This window comes from Atta colombica, unplaced genomic scaffold (assembly GCF_001594045.1).
Source record: "Atta colombica isolate Treedump-2 unplaced genomic scaffold, Acol1.0 scaffold105, whole genome shotgun sequence".
In the NCBI taxonomy this organism is placed as follows: domain Eukaryota; kingdom Metazoa; phylum Arthropoda; class Insecta; order Hymenoptera; family Formicidae; genus Atta; species Atta colombica.
The window spans coordinates 4,080,343-4,096,078 of NW_017259190.1; the positions used below are offsets into that span (position 1 = coordinate 4,080,343).

General features: G+C 32.0%; 4 protein-coding genes across 9 annotated transcripts; 3 read left to right on the forward strand and 1 right to left on the reverse strand.

The window, feature by feature from the left end:
* Positions 1-1,872: 1,872 nt before the first annotated feature.
* Positions 1,873-5,647, forward strand: LOC108690642 (probable dolichyl pyrophosphate Man9GlcNAc2 alpha-1,3-glucosyltransferase). 3 transcript variants are annotated; one of them, XM_018198051.1, is made up of 4 exons: positions 1,873-2,097; positions 2,180-2,614; positions 5,262-5,356; positions 5,464-5,575. In XM_018198051.1, the coding sequence occupies exons 2-4, from the start codon at positions 2,270-2,272 to the stop codon at positions 5,558-5,560; spliced, it is 537 nt and encodes a 178-aa protein (XP_018053540.1). In that variant the 5' UTR covers positions 1,873-2,097; positions 2,180-2,269; the 3' UTR covers positions 5,561-5,575. The 3 variants fall into 3 exon arrangements, with proteins under 3 accessions (XP_018053540.1, XP_018053534.1, XP_018053527.1); XM_018198045.1 differs by lacking the exon at positions 2,180-2,614 and having other exon boundaries at positions 5,464-5,647; XM_018198038.1 differs by lacking the exons at positions 5,262-5,356; positions 5,464-5,575 and having other exon boundaries at positions 2,180-3,868.
* On the reverse strand, positions 5,291-14,387 carry LOC108690618 (two pore calcium channel protein 1-like). Of its 4 annotated transcripts, XM_018198026.1 has the most exons (13): positions 14,316-14,380; positions 12,471-13,137; positions 11,899-12,104; positions 11,375-11,539; positions 11,180-11,305; positions 10,388-10,695; positions 10,028-10,308; positions 9,677-9,895; positions 9,487-9,606; positions 9,060-9,399; positions 8,676-8,977; positions 8,279-8,608; positions 5,291-5,369 (listed from the first exon to the last, which is right to left on the reverse strand). In XM_018198026.1, exons 2-13 carry the CDS (start codon positions 12,574-12,576, stop codon positions 5,365-5,367), a joined length of 2,508 nt encoding a protein of 835 aa, XP_018053515.1. In that variant the 5' UTR covers positions 12,577-13,137; positions 14,316-14,380; the 3' UTR covers positions 5,291-5,364. The 4 variants fall into 4 exon arrangements, with proteins under 4 accessions (XP_018053515.1, XP_018053501.1, XP_018053493.1 ...); XM_018198012.1 differs by lacking the exon at positions 5,291-5,369 and having other exon boundaries at positions 8,171-8,608; positions 12,471-12,838; positions 14,316-14,387; XM_018198004.1 differs by lacking the exon at positions 5,291-5,369 and having other exon boundaries at positions 8,171-8,608.
* Positions 5,782-7,137, forward strand: LOC108690664 (mevalonate kinase-like). Its single transcript, XM_018198065.1, has 2 exons — positions 5,782-6,730; positions 6,853-7,137. The coding sequence occupies exons 1-2, from the start codon at positions 5,795-5,797 to the stop codon at positions 7,111-7,113; spliced, it is 1,197 nt and encodes a 398-aa protein (XP_018053554.1). The 5' UTR covers positions 5,782-5,794; the 3' UTR covers positions 7,114-7,137.
* Positions 14,388-14,514: 127 nt separating the features above from the next.
* Positions 14,515-15,563, forward strand: LOC108688603 (soluble lamin-associated protein of 75 kDa-like). Its single transcript, XM_018194922.1, has 4 exons — positions 14,515-14,545; positions 14,772-15,133; positions 15,200-15,376; positions 15,442-15,563. Exons 1-4 carry the CDS (start codon positions 14,532-14,534, stop codon positions 15,561-15,563), a joined length of 675 nt encoding a protein of 224 aa, XP_018050411.1. The 5' UTR covers positions 14,515-14,531.
* The last annotated feature ends 173 nt before the right edge of the window (positions 15,564-15,736 follow it).

Here is a 15,736-nt window from a genome sequence, read left to right on the forward strand (position 1 = left end):
AAGCGACGCGGCGCGACTGACCGGTGATGACCGGATGACGGCGGCAGCGATCCCGTCGTCGTGACACCGTCGACGTGAGAGCCGATGAGAGCTCCTCGACGGTGGGAACAATTGGGACTGTTGGAAGAGCGTGAGTAATAGCACGGCAAATGGCGACCGGCCGCTCCGCTCTCTGTCTCACGACGCGACGGGAATATTGATTTTCGTTCGCCGGGGACACCACGTTCCGACTACGTACGATACCGTGACCACCGGATCCGCAGACAGCTTAAATATAACGCGCCCGTGTCGATCGGAATTTCGTCGACGCGCCTCGTTCCCCCGACCAGCGCATCGCCGTCGCCGCCGCGTTTCCGTGACACCGATTGGCCCGTCGATGGAGGTGTGCGCTCCCGACCGCCACTCCGATTGGCTGTCTCTCTCCTTTTTTCGCAAATGTATGCGCGGAGACGCGCTGCGCACAGTGGCGTCGAATTACCCGGAGTTATTATAGCTTTCAATTTTAAATATTAACACATATCAATATTATGAATAATTCAGGGTTGAGTAAGTTAATGTTTTTTTTTTAACTGAATAAAGTTAAAGTTAATGGCTTTACAAAATTAAGTTAAAAGTTGAAGGAATAAAAAATTAACTTAATGTAAGTTAAATCAATATTGAATTAACTTAAGTTAAAAAAAAGTTTTGAAAAAAATTATTTTTTAAATCAAAATGTCCTAATTTTTCTTAAAATAAGATTAAATAACTACAATATAGATTATTAAGTAAATTAAATTTTTAATTTTTTTATTCATATGTGATATAAGTATATAACACATAACGATATAATTATATAAGTTATATAACTTTAAAAAAACTGTCAGCATAGAGAAGATACAAGATCAGTGATTATTTTTTAATAAACCTCAAGCCATAAAAAGTTGATTACAATCGAATGTGAGAAGAATATTTGACTGTAATTAGTCAATTTCTTATAACTTAATGCTTAAAACATCTATTATAGACTAAGACTTATGGCAGAACCGCTTAAATCAATCAGAGGGCTATATTAGCATCTTAAGAAATTACTTAAGATGGTCTTAAAATATGAACAGATGATTACGAATATACGCCTTTTAATCTTATTATATCTTATTATTTTTCTAAGATATTTAAAAGAGATAAAAAAATTGTTTAACTTAAAAAAAAAAGTTAAAAAGTTAATGTTTAAAAGTAACTTAGTTAAGTTAAAATTTAATGCATTTAAAATTAATTAAGTTAAGTTAAAAATTATTAACTTTTTAACTTTTTTTTTAACTTTTAATGTTTTAACTAGTTACTACTCAACTCTGTAAATATTAATAAATATTGTTAATATCTAGAATTCTACGGAGATATTTTCGTCAAGAGAGAAGTTACGTATCAAAGAAATATTATTTTCAAACTGAAAATATTGTTTCATATAATAATATAAAATAAGAAGAATATCGCGTGACGTTTCTTGAACATGTGCGTATATTTAAGAGTCGATAATATTAATTTTTATTTTTGAAACTATACTTTTCTTATTGTTATTCGTGCTTGTTTATTTATATGAGTGATGATTGTAAAAAAAATGCAATTTCAATTAAAGTATTATACTGCATTGTAAATATAAATATTATATAAAGTATATTTGTATAATGTTAAATCTAAATAAATAAATTGAATATTTCATTAGTAATAATTTTTTTGCATTGAAATAGCTAGAATACGAACCAAATAATCTGCAGAATCAGCAAAATTCCTTTTATCAAATAGAAGTTGAAAAAAGCGTACACAGATGGCGCATAAACTCAAGATATCGACAATCGATACTAAAATAAATCGTTCCATGTATCGATATCGAAATCATTATTGTAGGTGATTCTTGTAGACGTGGCTCTTGTGGAATGGGAACAGACTAAAAAAGAAGTATCGGACTGATAAGCCTTGCCGACAGATACCTGAGTTTGATAGTACCCGGATATTATTTAACAGAAGGTGTTTCCTGTCCGAGAAACATTGCGACTGGATATGCCATATAGCGAGGAGTACATTAAAGACAAAGTCACCGAGGGATTAAAAGCTGCATATGTGGTATGTAGATCGATTTTTCTCTTTCTTTGTTTTTTTTTCCATTATTTACGAAATAAAAGTGCATGACGTGGCATTTTGCTAGGAAACCTCCTCTCGAAATTCTTGCCAATTAGTTTCGATTCGAAGATATAGTTATTTGGAGTGACAAACGAGGATACTCGTATGACAGAGAATGCAGGGAAAGCTGCAGCTTGCTTTCATCACCTCCTTTGCCATTCTCTTGAGATGCTGCATTACTTACCATTCTCACAGTGGAGAGAGCAAACCCCCTATGTACGGAGATTACGAAGCCCAACGACACTGGCAGGAGATCACATTGAATCTGCCTCTTAACAAGTGGTATATTAATACCACAGACAATGATCTACAATACTGGGGTTTAGATTATCCACCTTTAACGGCATATCACAGTCTCCTGTTAGGCCATGTTGCGAACAGAATAGATCCTTCCTTCGTGAAGCTGCGAGAATCCAGAGGATTCGAGAATGCTGCGCACAAGCACTTCATGAGACTGACCGTCTTAATTGCAGATATTTTTATTTATTTGCCGGCTATCATATATTTTATAATCAATTCACATTCCTGGGACAATCGTCAATTTAGCGAGTCTAACATATTCAAATTTACAAAGAGAGACATTGCTATTTTGATAGCATTGATCTATCCAGGATTGATATTAATAGATCATGGTCATTTTCAGTACAATTGTGTGTCACTAGGTTTCTTTGTCACTGCTGTAGCTGTTGTGCTGCAAGATTCATTTGTTATTGGCTCAATTCTATTTGTCCTAGCGCTGAACTACAAGCAAATGGAACTGTATCATGCTTTACCATTTTTCTTCTATATACTCGGATGTCACACACCTAACAAAACAAGATCTTGGTCTCACTGTATTCGCATGCTGATATACATATCCTTTGCAGTGCTGTTGATGTTCTATGTTATCTGGATGCCATTTCTAAAGAGTAGAGATTTATTTTTCAGCACGGTGTCCAGATTATTCCCTTTTTCCAGAGGCGTGTTTGAAGACAAAGTTGCTAATATTTGGTGCGCAATCAATGTTTTTTACAAATTGCGACAGATTTTCACGAACGAGCAATTAGCCAAGATCTGTTTAATAATGACAACGTGCGCAGTTCTACCGAGTTGCATTAGTTTATATTTATCACCTATGAGGAATGCATTTATACTGTCTCTAATAAACTCTGCTCTGGCATTCTTCCTTTTCTCATTTCAAGTTCATGAAAAATCCATTCTCTTGGTTGCTGTTCCAGTTTTACTGCATTTTCACAATGATCCTCTCCCTTGCTTTTGGTTCTTGATCATCTCGCATTTTAGTATGCTACCATTATTTATAAAGGATAATCTGTATCTTGCTTATATTGGCACAATAATTTTTTATTTTTATTCCGTTTTTTGGATGTGGCCCGATCTATTTTATAATGATAGAACAAACAGCTTGTTAAATAAAGATAAATCAAAATTGAAAAATAGAATAAAACAATATAAGAAAAATATAGTTCTCTCAGATTTGTTAAATTATAAAAAGTCTTGGCTTTTGCTCGCGTTCTATGGATCTATTTCAGGTGTGTTACTTCTTTCTATTATCAACCAATTTGTAAAACCTCCTGAAAGGTATCCGGATTTATTTACGCTTTTAGTATCGATATATTCATGTGGGCATTTTCTAATTTTCTTTGTATATTTTAATTACATCCAACTATTTGTATTCAGGAAAGAGAACGCTGCAAGTAAAATCAAATCACATTAAATGATGCAGCTACTGAAAACAGAGAATGTACAAATTGTTACATTTGTAAATAATAAATAAATAACTTTAAACATTTAAAATCGAATCGATCGTCATTGCTATCCTTTTTCCGCGACGTTGATTCTTTCGCTACACTTTTTTCACACTTATTTCGTATCACAAAGATTGTGTTTTGAGAAAAAATCTAATAAAGAAGAAAAATTGTTAATTCTGTATGAGTAATTTAATTCATTATAAACTTAATATATTGATTATAATTAAATAAAACAGCATAATAATGTACATACAATAGATTATTTTACATCTGTAGATCAATTCTTTTTAGTTGAATGACTTGCACAGTTCATTTTTCTTTTTTTACTTCACATTGGAGAAAAAAAAAGAAAAATAGACTGTACACAAGAAATTCAACTAAAAAGAATGGACTTCTGTCTAAAGTTGTATGTACGTATATATGTAGAATAAGGTTTCAAAATCTTAAAATTTTTTATTAGTAGTTATCAACATGTGTAAAAGCAAATTAAAAATTTAAATCTCATTTTATGTGATTGTCAGTTTTTGTACCTACAAATAATAAATGAATATGCTAAGTCACTGAAAACTGAATGATTAATATACGTACATATGTCTTTTTACATCTCTTCTTAGTGTGCGAATAATATTCAATGCTATATATTTAACTTTAATTGCTTATTCTATACAATCACAATTATAGTTATGCTTCTATTAACATTAAATACACATAAACATAACTATTATATATATAAAATAAATATAATAATATTTATTTACATTTATATTTATATTTGTAATGTAATTTTTAAAATATTAGATAAATTTATCAAAAAATACCAATTAAATCAAGAATTTAATATGTGAATGTATTACTCTGACATTTTTTAAAAATACTACATCATTGGTAATATATTTTACAGTATACTATTAATAGAAAACAATTTTTTATTATACAGATTACATGCCAATATCTAGAAAACAAGATGCATGCATAGCCTTGAACGTTGCCTTAAGTTTTTATCTTTATCTTAATTTACATTAATGTCAGTGCGATATATATATGCGTTTTTATAACATCATTATAACAAATCTCAATATTCTCTACTCTATATCCTAGTCTTAACTTAATACGTAAATGAAACATTCGAATTATGTCATCTAATTTAAACGACATTTATTAATAAGCTTAAGTATAATTTTGTATCGCTATCAAGTATGTTATATTCAGATGTATATGTATAGATATGTGTTCTGACTGTGTTTGATATTTAGCGTTTATTTATAGAATATTGATGCTAGGAAAAAAATTATTTGCGTTCGTTAAATATCCGTTGAGGGGTTTAGAAAGATATTGTTTGCAGTGCATTGTGTGTTACAGGAAGTAGTGGATCAATCCGACGGTTGTGGTGCGAAATTTTCAGTATTTGTCGTTTCTGATTTATTCCAAGGAAAGCCGTTGTTGGTACGTCACAGGTAACACATCATTCTGAAATTATACATCAGTTTTAATGTTTTCTCATTTAAATTTCTTAATAAAATTCATGATACAAAGTTTCAATAATTAAAATTTTGTAATCCAGGCTTGTGTATGGAGTTCTAGAAGAAGAACTGAAGACAATTCATGCCATTTCGCTAACAACTTTAACATCAGAACAATGGGAAAAAACAAAAAGTTAACTGTCGAATGTTAAATTTCTTTTATGGATAGCAAATTAATAACGAATTGATGAAAAGCTAGTATTACTTACTTTTAACACAACATAAAAGATTCAAAAGTTTTTATATGAATGATTTTTCCTGGATCATCCATTAAATAATTACATACTTCTAATAGAAATCTATTACAACAGATCCAATATATTCAGTGTTATATCATTTTCTCAGATAAAAAAATTTTTAATCGTAAGAAAAATGATCGAGTTCAAAATATCTGCACCGGGCAAGATCATTTTATTCGGAGAACATGCGGCGGTGTACGGAAGAACTGCTGTGGCGAGTAGCATAAACTTACGTACCACTGTTAAATTCACTGAACGGTGTAGATCACAATATTTAAGGAACATCATTAAGATAGAGTTTCCTGATATCAAATTATCTTTTAGTTTTCCTTTTTACGTATTTCGAAACCACTTCTTTAGTGATAATTTCGATTATCCATCGGTCAAAAAAAATAATCAATTATATAGTTGTGTGAGTGATTTTATCGATTTGATAAAAGATTCAACAGACAAGAGCAACAATGAAATTACCAAGGAACAGAAATTAAGTTTACAAGCGTTCTTTTATTTGTTCGTTTATATCGCTTATGAAGAATGTATCAATGTGAAAGAAACTTCCTTACACGTGCATTTATCCACGGAATTAAAAGTTGGCACTGGTCTGGGCAGTTCAGCATCATTCGCAGTATGTCTTTCAGCATGTTTTCTACATTGGTCGATTCTACAGAAGGGCAATCAACACTGTACATTTAACAAGGACGAGCTCGATAAGATTTCAAAATACGCTCTAAACTGTGAGAAAATTATGCACGAGTCTCCGTCCGGAATCGACAATAGCGTGTGCACATACGGTTCGGTAATAAAATTTCAACAGAAAAAGTTGATGGACATGTTACCACATATGTTGAATCTGAAAATTTTACTGGTTAATACGAATATTATTCGGAGTACAAAAGATCAAGTCGAACGAGCAGCGCGTATCAAGAATGTATATCCTGACATCATCAATCCTATTTTGGATTGTATCGGTGATGTATCGCAAAATGCTTGGGAAGTATTTACAGAAATGAACAAAATCGCCGATAAAGCTACAGAAGCTATGGAAGATTATTGGTTTGAAAAGTTATCGGTAAATGTCATCTGTGTTTGTGAACTTCAATATGTCATTTTGTTATATATTTTTTATAATATTTTTAAAACTCATATGTAATATGTTGGAAATTGTAACCATCTTTTAATGTTACTTCACAGGTTCTTATGAATATGAATCAAGGATTACTAATTTCATTAGATGTGACACATCCAAGATTAGAGATGATTTGTGCAATGGCATTTACGCATTCATATGCAGCAAAGCTTACGGGTGCTGGTGGAGGTGGATATGCATACGTTTTGCTGCCGCCAGACATTGAAAACGAATCCATCGATCTTTTCTCAAAAGAATTAAAGGAAAATGATTTCGATGTCACGATAATCAAGCTAGGTGGTAGCGGAGTGAAAATAGAGCATTAATTTGGAATAAATGATTTATATATATTAGTAATTAAATATGAATTAAAATAATTATACAATGACATTCTTTGTGGAAGAACAGAGAAAAATATAAGTTTATATATAATATTCTGTATACACATAAATAAAATATGTATTTGTTAAATAAACACACGAATTATCACATTAAAAATAGAAAAATAACAATAAAACATTCTTTCACGCTAATAATACATAACAATATTAGATATGTCTACACATCGTATTAGCATCATACAAAATTGACTCGAGATGAAAGAATATATTTGCTTCATTCTTTTAATTAAAATATTAAATTTTGTAAATTGGAATTCATTTATAAGAAAAAAAATTAATAAATATAGCTAAGATCATTTTCCTCCGAATCCCGCGATCTTCGAGTTCGCCCTAGCGATTTATTTTAATCAAATTAAGCTTTTTGCAATACGATTTATAGAATGACGAAGACAACGTTGCTTATCATCTGTATAAAAATAATATCAAAATGATATGATCCAATATACAACATTATTTTTTATAATATACTTTGTAATAATTAGAATCAAAATATATTTATATTTGCCGCATATATAAATTATTATCACTATGTAATGCATTAACGTGAGTTCAAGAAATAATTATTTTCTAAAAATGAATCTTCATAATATTTATGACTAGTTGTAATATCAAAATCTATAAAGGAAGTTATTCGTTTGCGATAAAATTTTATAATTGCATCTTTTAGAATTCTATCGATCATTACACGGAGAAATTTTTTTTTTTTAGAATTTAGCTTGAAAATAGTCCTGGGACATTGTACTTCAAAGAATTTTATATAAATTTCTCTCATTTATTAATAAAATTATAATAAAATATAAAATAAGTTTGATCAATTTTACTGAAGTGCATGGTAAAAATTTTTTTAATATTGTATTGTACCAACTACCACATTTTCAGGGTAAATTAAAAAAAATTCTCTCCGTGTATAAAATAAAATTTTCAATATGTGCATAAACATTAGCTTTTCCTATTATCAAGATATATTCGTTAATGTTTAAACAAGCTACGTTGTTGATAAATGCACTTACACAAATGTAAGCGAGATATTTATATAAATTAATCTTCAAAATGGTCTAAGTCAAAAATTTAATTTACTGAATAGGTATACTATCATTTTGCTGATGACGCAAACTGCCGTTTAGTATAAGATGATCGGTGTCAGAAATGCCTCCATCGTTGGTTCCATCTTCCACATTATGTGTTACATTAGGTGTAAGTTGCTTTTCTTCGGATTTTGCTTCGGCTATCCATTCATTTATTTCATATGTATACATCTTTTTCTGTAAAACCTCTCGCGTTCGTGGCCGTGAACCAATGAAGAAAGTGCTTCCTCCAACAACCAAAGAGTTGCGTAGATCTTCCAAAATTTGAAAGTCTTCGATTATGCATTGCAATTCATTCCATTTTAATTCCACTTTTTCGTGAAGCATTTTTTCTTCTAAAAATTAAAAAAAATTATAAAATTGACGAAAAAGATCTCTATTGCTTAAGTATATATTTATTACCGTCATGCTTGGAAGTTGATTTTTTATACTGTATCCTAAATCGAAAAGCTTCTAAGAAACTGGATACCACAATAGTCAGTACGATCATAGTCACCAGATAAAATATCATAAAGTATATCCTTGTATACATGCCCGCAGTAAATGCGTATGCATCCATTTGTACATACCAATTATTAACAACTGTTAATTCAAAAAGTGTAATGCTACTCGCCATGAGATTGTCAAAAGTGTTAAGATAGTAATATCCCAACTCCGAGCTATCATTGACAGAGTACCGATAGAAATCTTTAATAGGCGTGTCCCTATTGAACATATTTAATAAAATTAGATTTATATATTAAAAAATTAAGAGAAAAAATATATAATTATTGATTTGATACTAACTGGCAGCAATCGCGCATATCGTATCCGGCAAACAGTTCCATTCCAATGATCGCGAAAAAATAATACAAGACCAGCATAACAATCGCAGTCGAACACATCTGAGGAAACAGAATTACGAGAGTGCCGAAAACATCTCGATAGCGTTTCTTAATCTTAAATAATCTCAGTGTTCTGAGAGGTCGGAACAAAACCAGAAATGTAGCCGATGGGAATATCATAAGAGCGCACATAGCGACGCTGGTCATTACTGTTGTCCCGAAATCAAAGAGATTCCATCCAGAGCTCAGATAAGATTGAACACCAAGAGCTAATACTTTTATGAATGCTTCAGCAATAAAAACTGTAAATTTATTTACATATTTTAATTACAGATTTTTTTACATTTTAAGATATTCATTTTAAGAGATTATTATTTTTTTTTACTCACGTTCAGCGAACAACAGAGTATCCCAACACGCAGCGAACGCGTGCACCGATTTTTCAAGACAGTTATTCGGTTCAAAGATTCTTATTATCATGGCGATACAATTACCGATAATGATCATATCTGTAAAATTACAAATGATGAAATACAAGGCATTCTTATATATAAAATTATTTACACATATTATACTTACACACCAAAGTTTCAAAATAAGACCACTTGATCATAGCATTAGCTCCTTTACATAGCGTTTGCAAAGGCCACCACAGAGTGCGGTACCATGGTACATCAGAATATTGCAAGGACCATTGAAGTGTATTGGCGTCATAAATCGATAAGAATTCCTCGCAATTTAGAGCGCCATTTCCCGTTTTATTCATATGACAAAACATTAAAACAATGTCACATATGGCTACAAAAATCATATATTATTGTAGATATAAAATTATTTCTATTACTTTTAGAGTTTTGTATGAAATTTGAGTTATATGCGCGTTGACAAAGAAATAGTACTAAAGTTGATTAAAAAATCTTGTATACATACATTTATTCGGAGCATAATATCGCATTAATCCTTCAAATTGACGAAATCGTATCTTATCAGGGTTTTGCTTGGAAACCAAGAGTTCGAAAGCATGTTGACACGCTTTCCTTTTGTGCAGGAACAATTTCTTGAATTTATCGCGCTCGCAAGATGTGAATGTCTCGTTTACCACCGCCAGCATTAAATTCATCATTACGTACAACATGGTACACAAATAAGATACAAAGTATATCGCGTACCACTTATTTTGGGAATATGATGGCATCATTACATCCGGAAAGCTACAAAGTGCGTTGTCGATAAATCATATTAAATTAATCATTATTAAATTAATTATATTGTCAGATTGTATCTACTCACTTGGCAGTGGTAAGAAGAACAAACAGACTGACGAAGCTATCTTGCATTGTGGCGAAATGTCCGTTTATTTCACAGAACATATAATAACCCAATACGGTATATACAATAATCAAGAAAAAAAGAAGACCCAGCATATCTAAGATAGGTGGTAGCGTAAAAAGTATTTGCCTTATGAATCTCCTTACACCGCCGCAATATTTCGTGTCTATTAGAAAGATCGGTCTAAGGGCGCGCGTTACACGAACATGTGAGGATTGCCGTACTAGAACTGTCATAGCTTCGAGAAACATGATTGCTAATGTAATACACTGAAATAGAAATTATTATGAATAAGAATATTCGAAAGAAGTCAATAACCTAACTCCATAATCGGCAGCTGTTACATTTTTCATAATCATTTCAAATCGTCATTCTCTATTCATTTAAATTTTATGAGGAATATTGCGACGCGTCTGACATTGCACTAATTCCAAAACTCATTATGTAAGTAAGCTAATAAATCATTACATATTCCGTTGCAGTAACCATTACTCATCACAATGCGGTCGTTGATCGTTAATAAATACACTGTCTGATACTCTATATCATTGCATAATAATGATCAGCCACAAGTGTAAGAACGAGCAACTTTTGGATAATCCGATTATATGAATAATCCGTTTTTCTCACACACGTGTTTACGAAGACACCTTCGTAAACACGTTACTAAACTATGATGCAGTATTCTGCTTTTTCAAACATTTGTAATATAGAAATATTTATGTAGAAATATTTCCAGTAAAAGTATCTTACTTTTAACATTGTACGTTTGTGTTTTAACATAGGTGCCCAGCCAGTCCATCTCAGCTTTAAAGTCAATTGCACACCGATAGTAATTAACGCAAGTAATTCTACTGAGCCATGTACCCATACTGGTACCTACGACAAAACATATACATAAAAGATATCGATAAAGAAAGTGATATGCCGTTATCTATGCATGAATACTTTGAATAGCGGCAAAGCAGGCTCTTCTACAAATGCTAGAGACAAGAGAATTAACGAAATCAGTAAATCCAATCCATTGTACCAATTGTTATGGACTAAGAAATACGCCGGCATATCTTCAGGATGCCTTGGATGAGAATCAAATTTCTCATTGTTTCTGCCTTCCTGAAACAATAATCACTTTGATGATAATGATAAAAATAATATATCATATTTTAATCTTGATTATCAATAAATTATAACTTGGTAATACTTAACATCTTACATATCAATGCAATATTGTTCATTTGTGAAATACTTATAATGTGAGAAATATACATCTCTGTATATTACCTAATAACTATATAGTAATGTTGCAGAATATAATGTACTATAGCATACAATAGGTATCCTTGAAAAAAATAATTGGCCACTCAATTTGCCGCAAGCGGAATAGATATGCGTAAGCTTAGTAGATATGTAATCTCTGCATTCTGTTAATTATTATCATTTTAGATAAGACTTGAAAATCAATATATAATTACCTCTAAATATATTGCAGCTTCACGACAATTCATTTCCCAATGCATTTTCCAATGCACATCACACGTAGTGAACACTGTATTCTCGGTCATGCTTTCAGTTTGACTCGCTTCGCACTTATAATTCAGTTGATTAGTATTGTTAGCATTGCCAAATGATGATCTTATATGACTTCCTGAAGAAGGTGAGGACAGCATGGAACCATATTCTGCAAAAAAAAATCTGCAATTATCTCAATAATCATAACATACCTTTAAAAGAAAATCATAAAAATTTCTTGACAAATAATAAAGTACTGCAATAAAAATACTTTCATAAATTAATAAAATTTCACAAATATAAAGCGAAATCTGCATATTTGTTAAAGAAAAATTATTTTTACACGACTATGTGCTGTCAACAAAGAGTCTCAAGTAGAACATCGATTTGTCTCGTTCAAAAGAGACAGTCATTCAAAAGCAATATCCTTCCTGTCAACAGTGCGCAATTCATAACGTTGTAGCCATTTTTTTATTGCAGAATACAGGAACTTTAGATATATTTAGGTCAACGAGAATGTTTTAAGGAGACTTACGTCGATTCGAGCCATTAGTAATCTCCTGATCGAGCGGCTGGTTTGTATCGTTGTTGAATCGTTGATAATTGGCGTCGTGCTCACTGAGCTGCGACGAAGACGACATTGAAGCGAGCGCGTATTCCTTCCGCGTCGTCCAGCTAACGCGCGACTGCACTGGCTGTACTGTGCGCACTCTCCCAACGTCAGCGCGTCACTATTGACGGACCCTGGGAGTCCTGGGATCAGCTCTTTGCTTTCAATGTGTTGGTGTACACGGGTGTCCACTTACTCCAACTGCGCGATGTACTAAGCGCGTGGGCGTATATAGACGAATGTATGATATGTTCCATGCTATCGTCTATCAACGAGAGATATCTTGGCGTTATCTGCAATAGAATCAAAACGGACATGCGCATGTCTTGGAGAGGAAAAGCGAGAAGAAAATGCAATCTGTCAATTTCCATCGTGTCATTCGTGTCCCTCACGGCCCGCGATTAGTTACACCACTGCGTTGCCATCTGCACACTTATCTAGGATTTTTTTTCAACTGAATGTTATAATCAGACGATGAAAATTCTTCAATAAGGCATATTTCTATTTCAATCTTATTATCTTCTTCGCTTAGCGATATAGTGGACTTTCTAAATTGCAATCAGGAATCTTGCGTATTGTTGGAGTTTTATACCTATAATGTATAGACGTTTACAATTAATAAATGTTGAATTATATATGTAATGTAAAGATTCGGACACAATTCATGAGAGCATAGAACTCTTTAACTTCTATCGTTGTCTTATTGAAACAAAATACAAGATTTTAAAGTTCACGCAAAGAATAAAGATAGTTAGAATATAACTCGTCGATTATAAATATAATCATATCGTAAAAAAAATCACACATAGAAGTTAGTAATCTATACTAAAAAAGTTAATTGTCTCTGGCCATATAATAAAAGAGCACAAGAATATAATTCTTTATCTTTTGATAATAACGACCGAATGCCCTTATATTTTACACTTGTGCATAAAATTACGTATGATCTGAGCATTCAACCGATCTTATGTAATCGTACTCGACCGACTCTTATCGGTCGCAAACGTATCGAGCAATTAGAAATAATACCTTATCACAAAATAATAATTACTTCCTAATTATTTCCATAATTTATAAAATTACTCAAAAATTACGAAGGGAGATGACATATTGTACAATTAATGCAGGAAATTTTAATTTTGCAAGAATTTAAGTAATGTATATCTATAATCATAGAAAATAAATGGTTTTTTTTTTAAAAGCATTAATGATCTTCCCTAATTGATTTTCAGCTGGTAATTCAATGGCAATGTAATTTTAAATTCTTTAAATAATTTTTTTTAATTAAATAAGAGAAATTCTGTTTTTGGTCATTTTTTTTTAATATATCGCTAATCCTGAGTAGGGATCATAGGTCTGTCCTTAGCCTATCCTTTTTAAATAAAGTTTTTTGCTCGATTCATCTTTTCTATTTTTCTTTTCACATTGGAAAAAAAGAGAAAAGATGAATTGGAGTGCAGCTAAAAAAACAGATCTTTTTTTTAGTTAAATTTTTTGTTCATTTTTTTGTTCTCTAACATGGAGAGAAAAAGAAAAAAGATAACTCAAGAGATTCAGGTAAAAAGAACAGATATCTTGTAACTGTTTCTCTAAGGCGGAAATGAGAAAAGTGATAAATTTCTCCATTACCTTCACGAAAAAAATTTTCACTTTCATGTTTCTGTCTTAGAGAACAAGTTACATTTAGCTTATGTATTAGTTACATAGAGAAAACACGATTTTTATTTCTTGTGCTACGAAATCAATATAATCTATTTGTAAATCACGTACGTAAATTTCCGTGTCGAATTCGAGAAGTGTTTGCCACGTGGCGTATATTGCAATTGTAAATTCCACTTGTCACATGCGCATACTTCACCGATAAAGCAGTCCAAGAACGATAACTGAATTACGATTCTTATCAGTTAATAAGTTCCACTTTTTTGTAGGGCAATTTAGTCGAATATTTCTCTCTTATTACTCGCGTCTTCGTTCCGTCTAATCAAAATGATATGTTCAAGGTGATGAATCAACTTATTTTTTACGAATTCACGTTACTTGTTTCAGAATCTGATTAGTTTGGCCGCGTTGTCAATATTAAAATTAGTCGATTACGTAATAGTAATTTTCATCGCAAGAATTTCCCTCGATTTTCATCTGTAAAACACAAATTGTTACTTGCTGTTGTTACTCGCACTTTCATATAAAAAAAATATTTTTACAACTAATACACTAATGTGATCGTAGATGCGAAAAATATGTACGAACAAAAACGATTCAACTCGATCTACGGAGTTTGAACATTCAGGGCGACGTCCACCGCATAGACTGCATCGATAGCACTCACTTCGTAGCTGTAACATTAAATGACGAGATAATCAACGTTGATGATGCTTATTGCGATCGACTCGACAATGAATGGCGGGAGGTCCAAACGGATCGTGATAAAGTGCTTTTTTATATACTGAGCCAAATCGTTTATCCAAATTTCGACGCACCACGACCGGAAAAATATGAGTCGTTGTATACTCTGGTAGACGAGTCCGATGTCATTTTACTAAGATGGCAAGGAGGCAAAGCGATCGGATTTTATACCGTTAAACCTATAGGTAATTATGTGATGTTAAAAAAATTTTAAATGAGAATACAAAGAATGTTCTTAATTGTCCGTATAGGTACAGAAATATTCTCGATGAAAGAGAGATACATAATGCCTGTAGTAGATTCGGTGTATATTCGTTCGGAATATAGGAATCGAGGTTTCGGTACAGGAATCCTATCGGATGTAATCGCACGTTTCCCAAACGAAGATATCGGTTTTTCGAAGCCGATCTCCAGCGGAATGTTGAGAAGTGAGTATCCAGTTTCAACATATTAATATTTGTATTTATACATAATATGAACTTTTCTTATATAGTATTGAAGACATTTTTGACGAATCGCAAGGAGTATCGATTGCGTTTCTGGGAGATCGCGGACTGTGATGTCAACGGGTCTCAGCAACTGATATGGTGTAATTTAAAAAGAGCAGCTTTATGACAAAAAGCAATTAGAATTTATTATAAAAGCCATCGCATGGCGTAATAGGATATTTATACATTTGTAATTATACATCATACTTGTAGATGCACATGTATATATGTATATCTAGAGAAATATACATATACGTACGTACATTGTGCATATACATATACTATATATATATATATATA

What these genes read in the sequence shown, in the direction of transcription:
- LOC108688603 (XM_018194922.1), top strand. An exon ending in TTATACCGTTAAACCTATAG is followed by an intron (nt 15,134 to 15,199) that starts GTAATTATGTGA and finishes TTGTCCGTATAG; the next exon opens with GTACAGAAATATTCTCGATG. An exon ending in CTCCAGCGGAATGTTGAGAA is followed by an intron (nt 15,377 to 15,441) that starts GTGAGTATCCAG and finishes TTTCTTATATAG; the next exon opens with TATTGAAGACATTTTTGACG.
- LOC108690642 (XM_018198038.1), top strand. Translation starts at nt 2,270, where the DNA reads ATGCAGGGAAAGCTGCAGCTTGCTTTCATCACCTCCTTTGCCATTCTC.
- LOC108690618 (XM_018198012.1), bottom strand. Translation starts at nt 12,576, where the DNA reads ATGTCGTCTTCGTCGCAGCTCAGTGAGCACGACGCCAATTATCAACGA. An exon ending in TTATTTTGAAACTTTGGTGT is followed by an intron (nt 9,607 to 9,676) that starts GTAAGTATAATA and finishes GTAATTTTACAG; the next exon opens with ATATGATCATTATCGGTAAT. An exon ending in ATCAACTTCCAAGCATGACG is followed by an intron (nt 8,609 to 8,675) that starts GTAATAAATATA and finishes TTTAATTTTTAG; the next exon opens with AAGAAAAAATGCTTCACGAA.
- LOC108690664 (XM_018198065.1), top strand. Translation starts at nt 5,795, where the DNA reads ATGATCGAGTTCAAAATATCTGCACCGGGCAAGATCATTTTATTCGGA. An exon ending in ATTGGTTTGAAAAGTTATCG is followed by an intron (nt 6,731 to 6,852) that starts GTAAATGTCATC and finishes GTTACTTCACAG; the next exon opens with GTTCTTATGAATATGAATCA.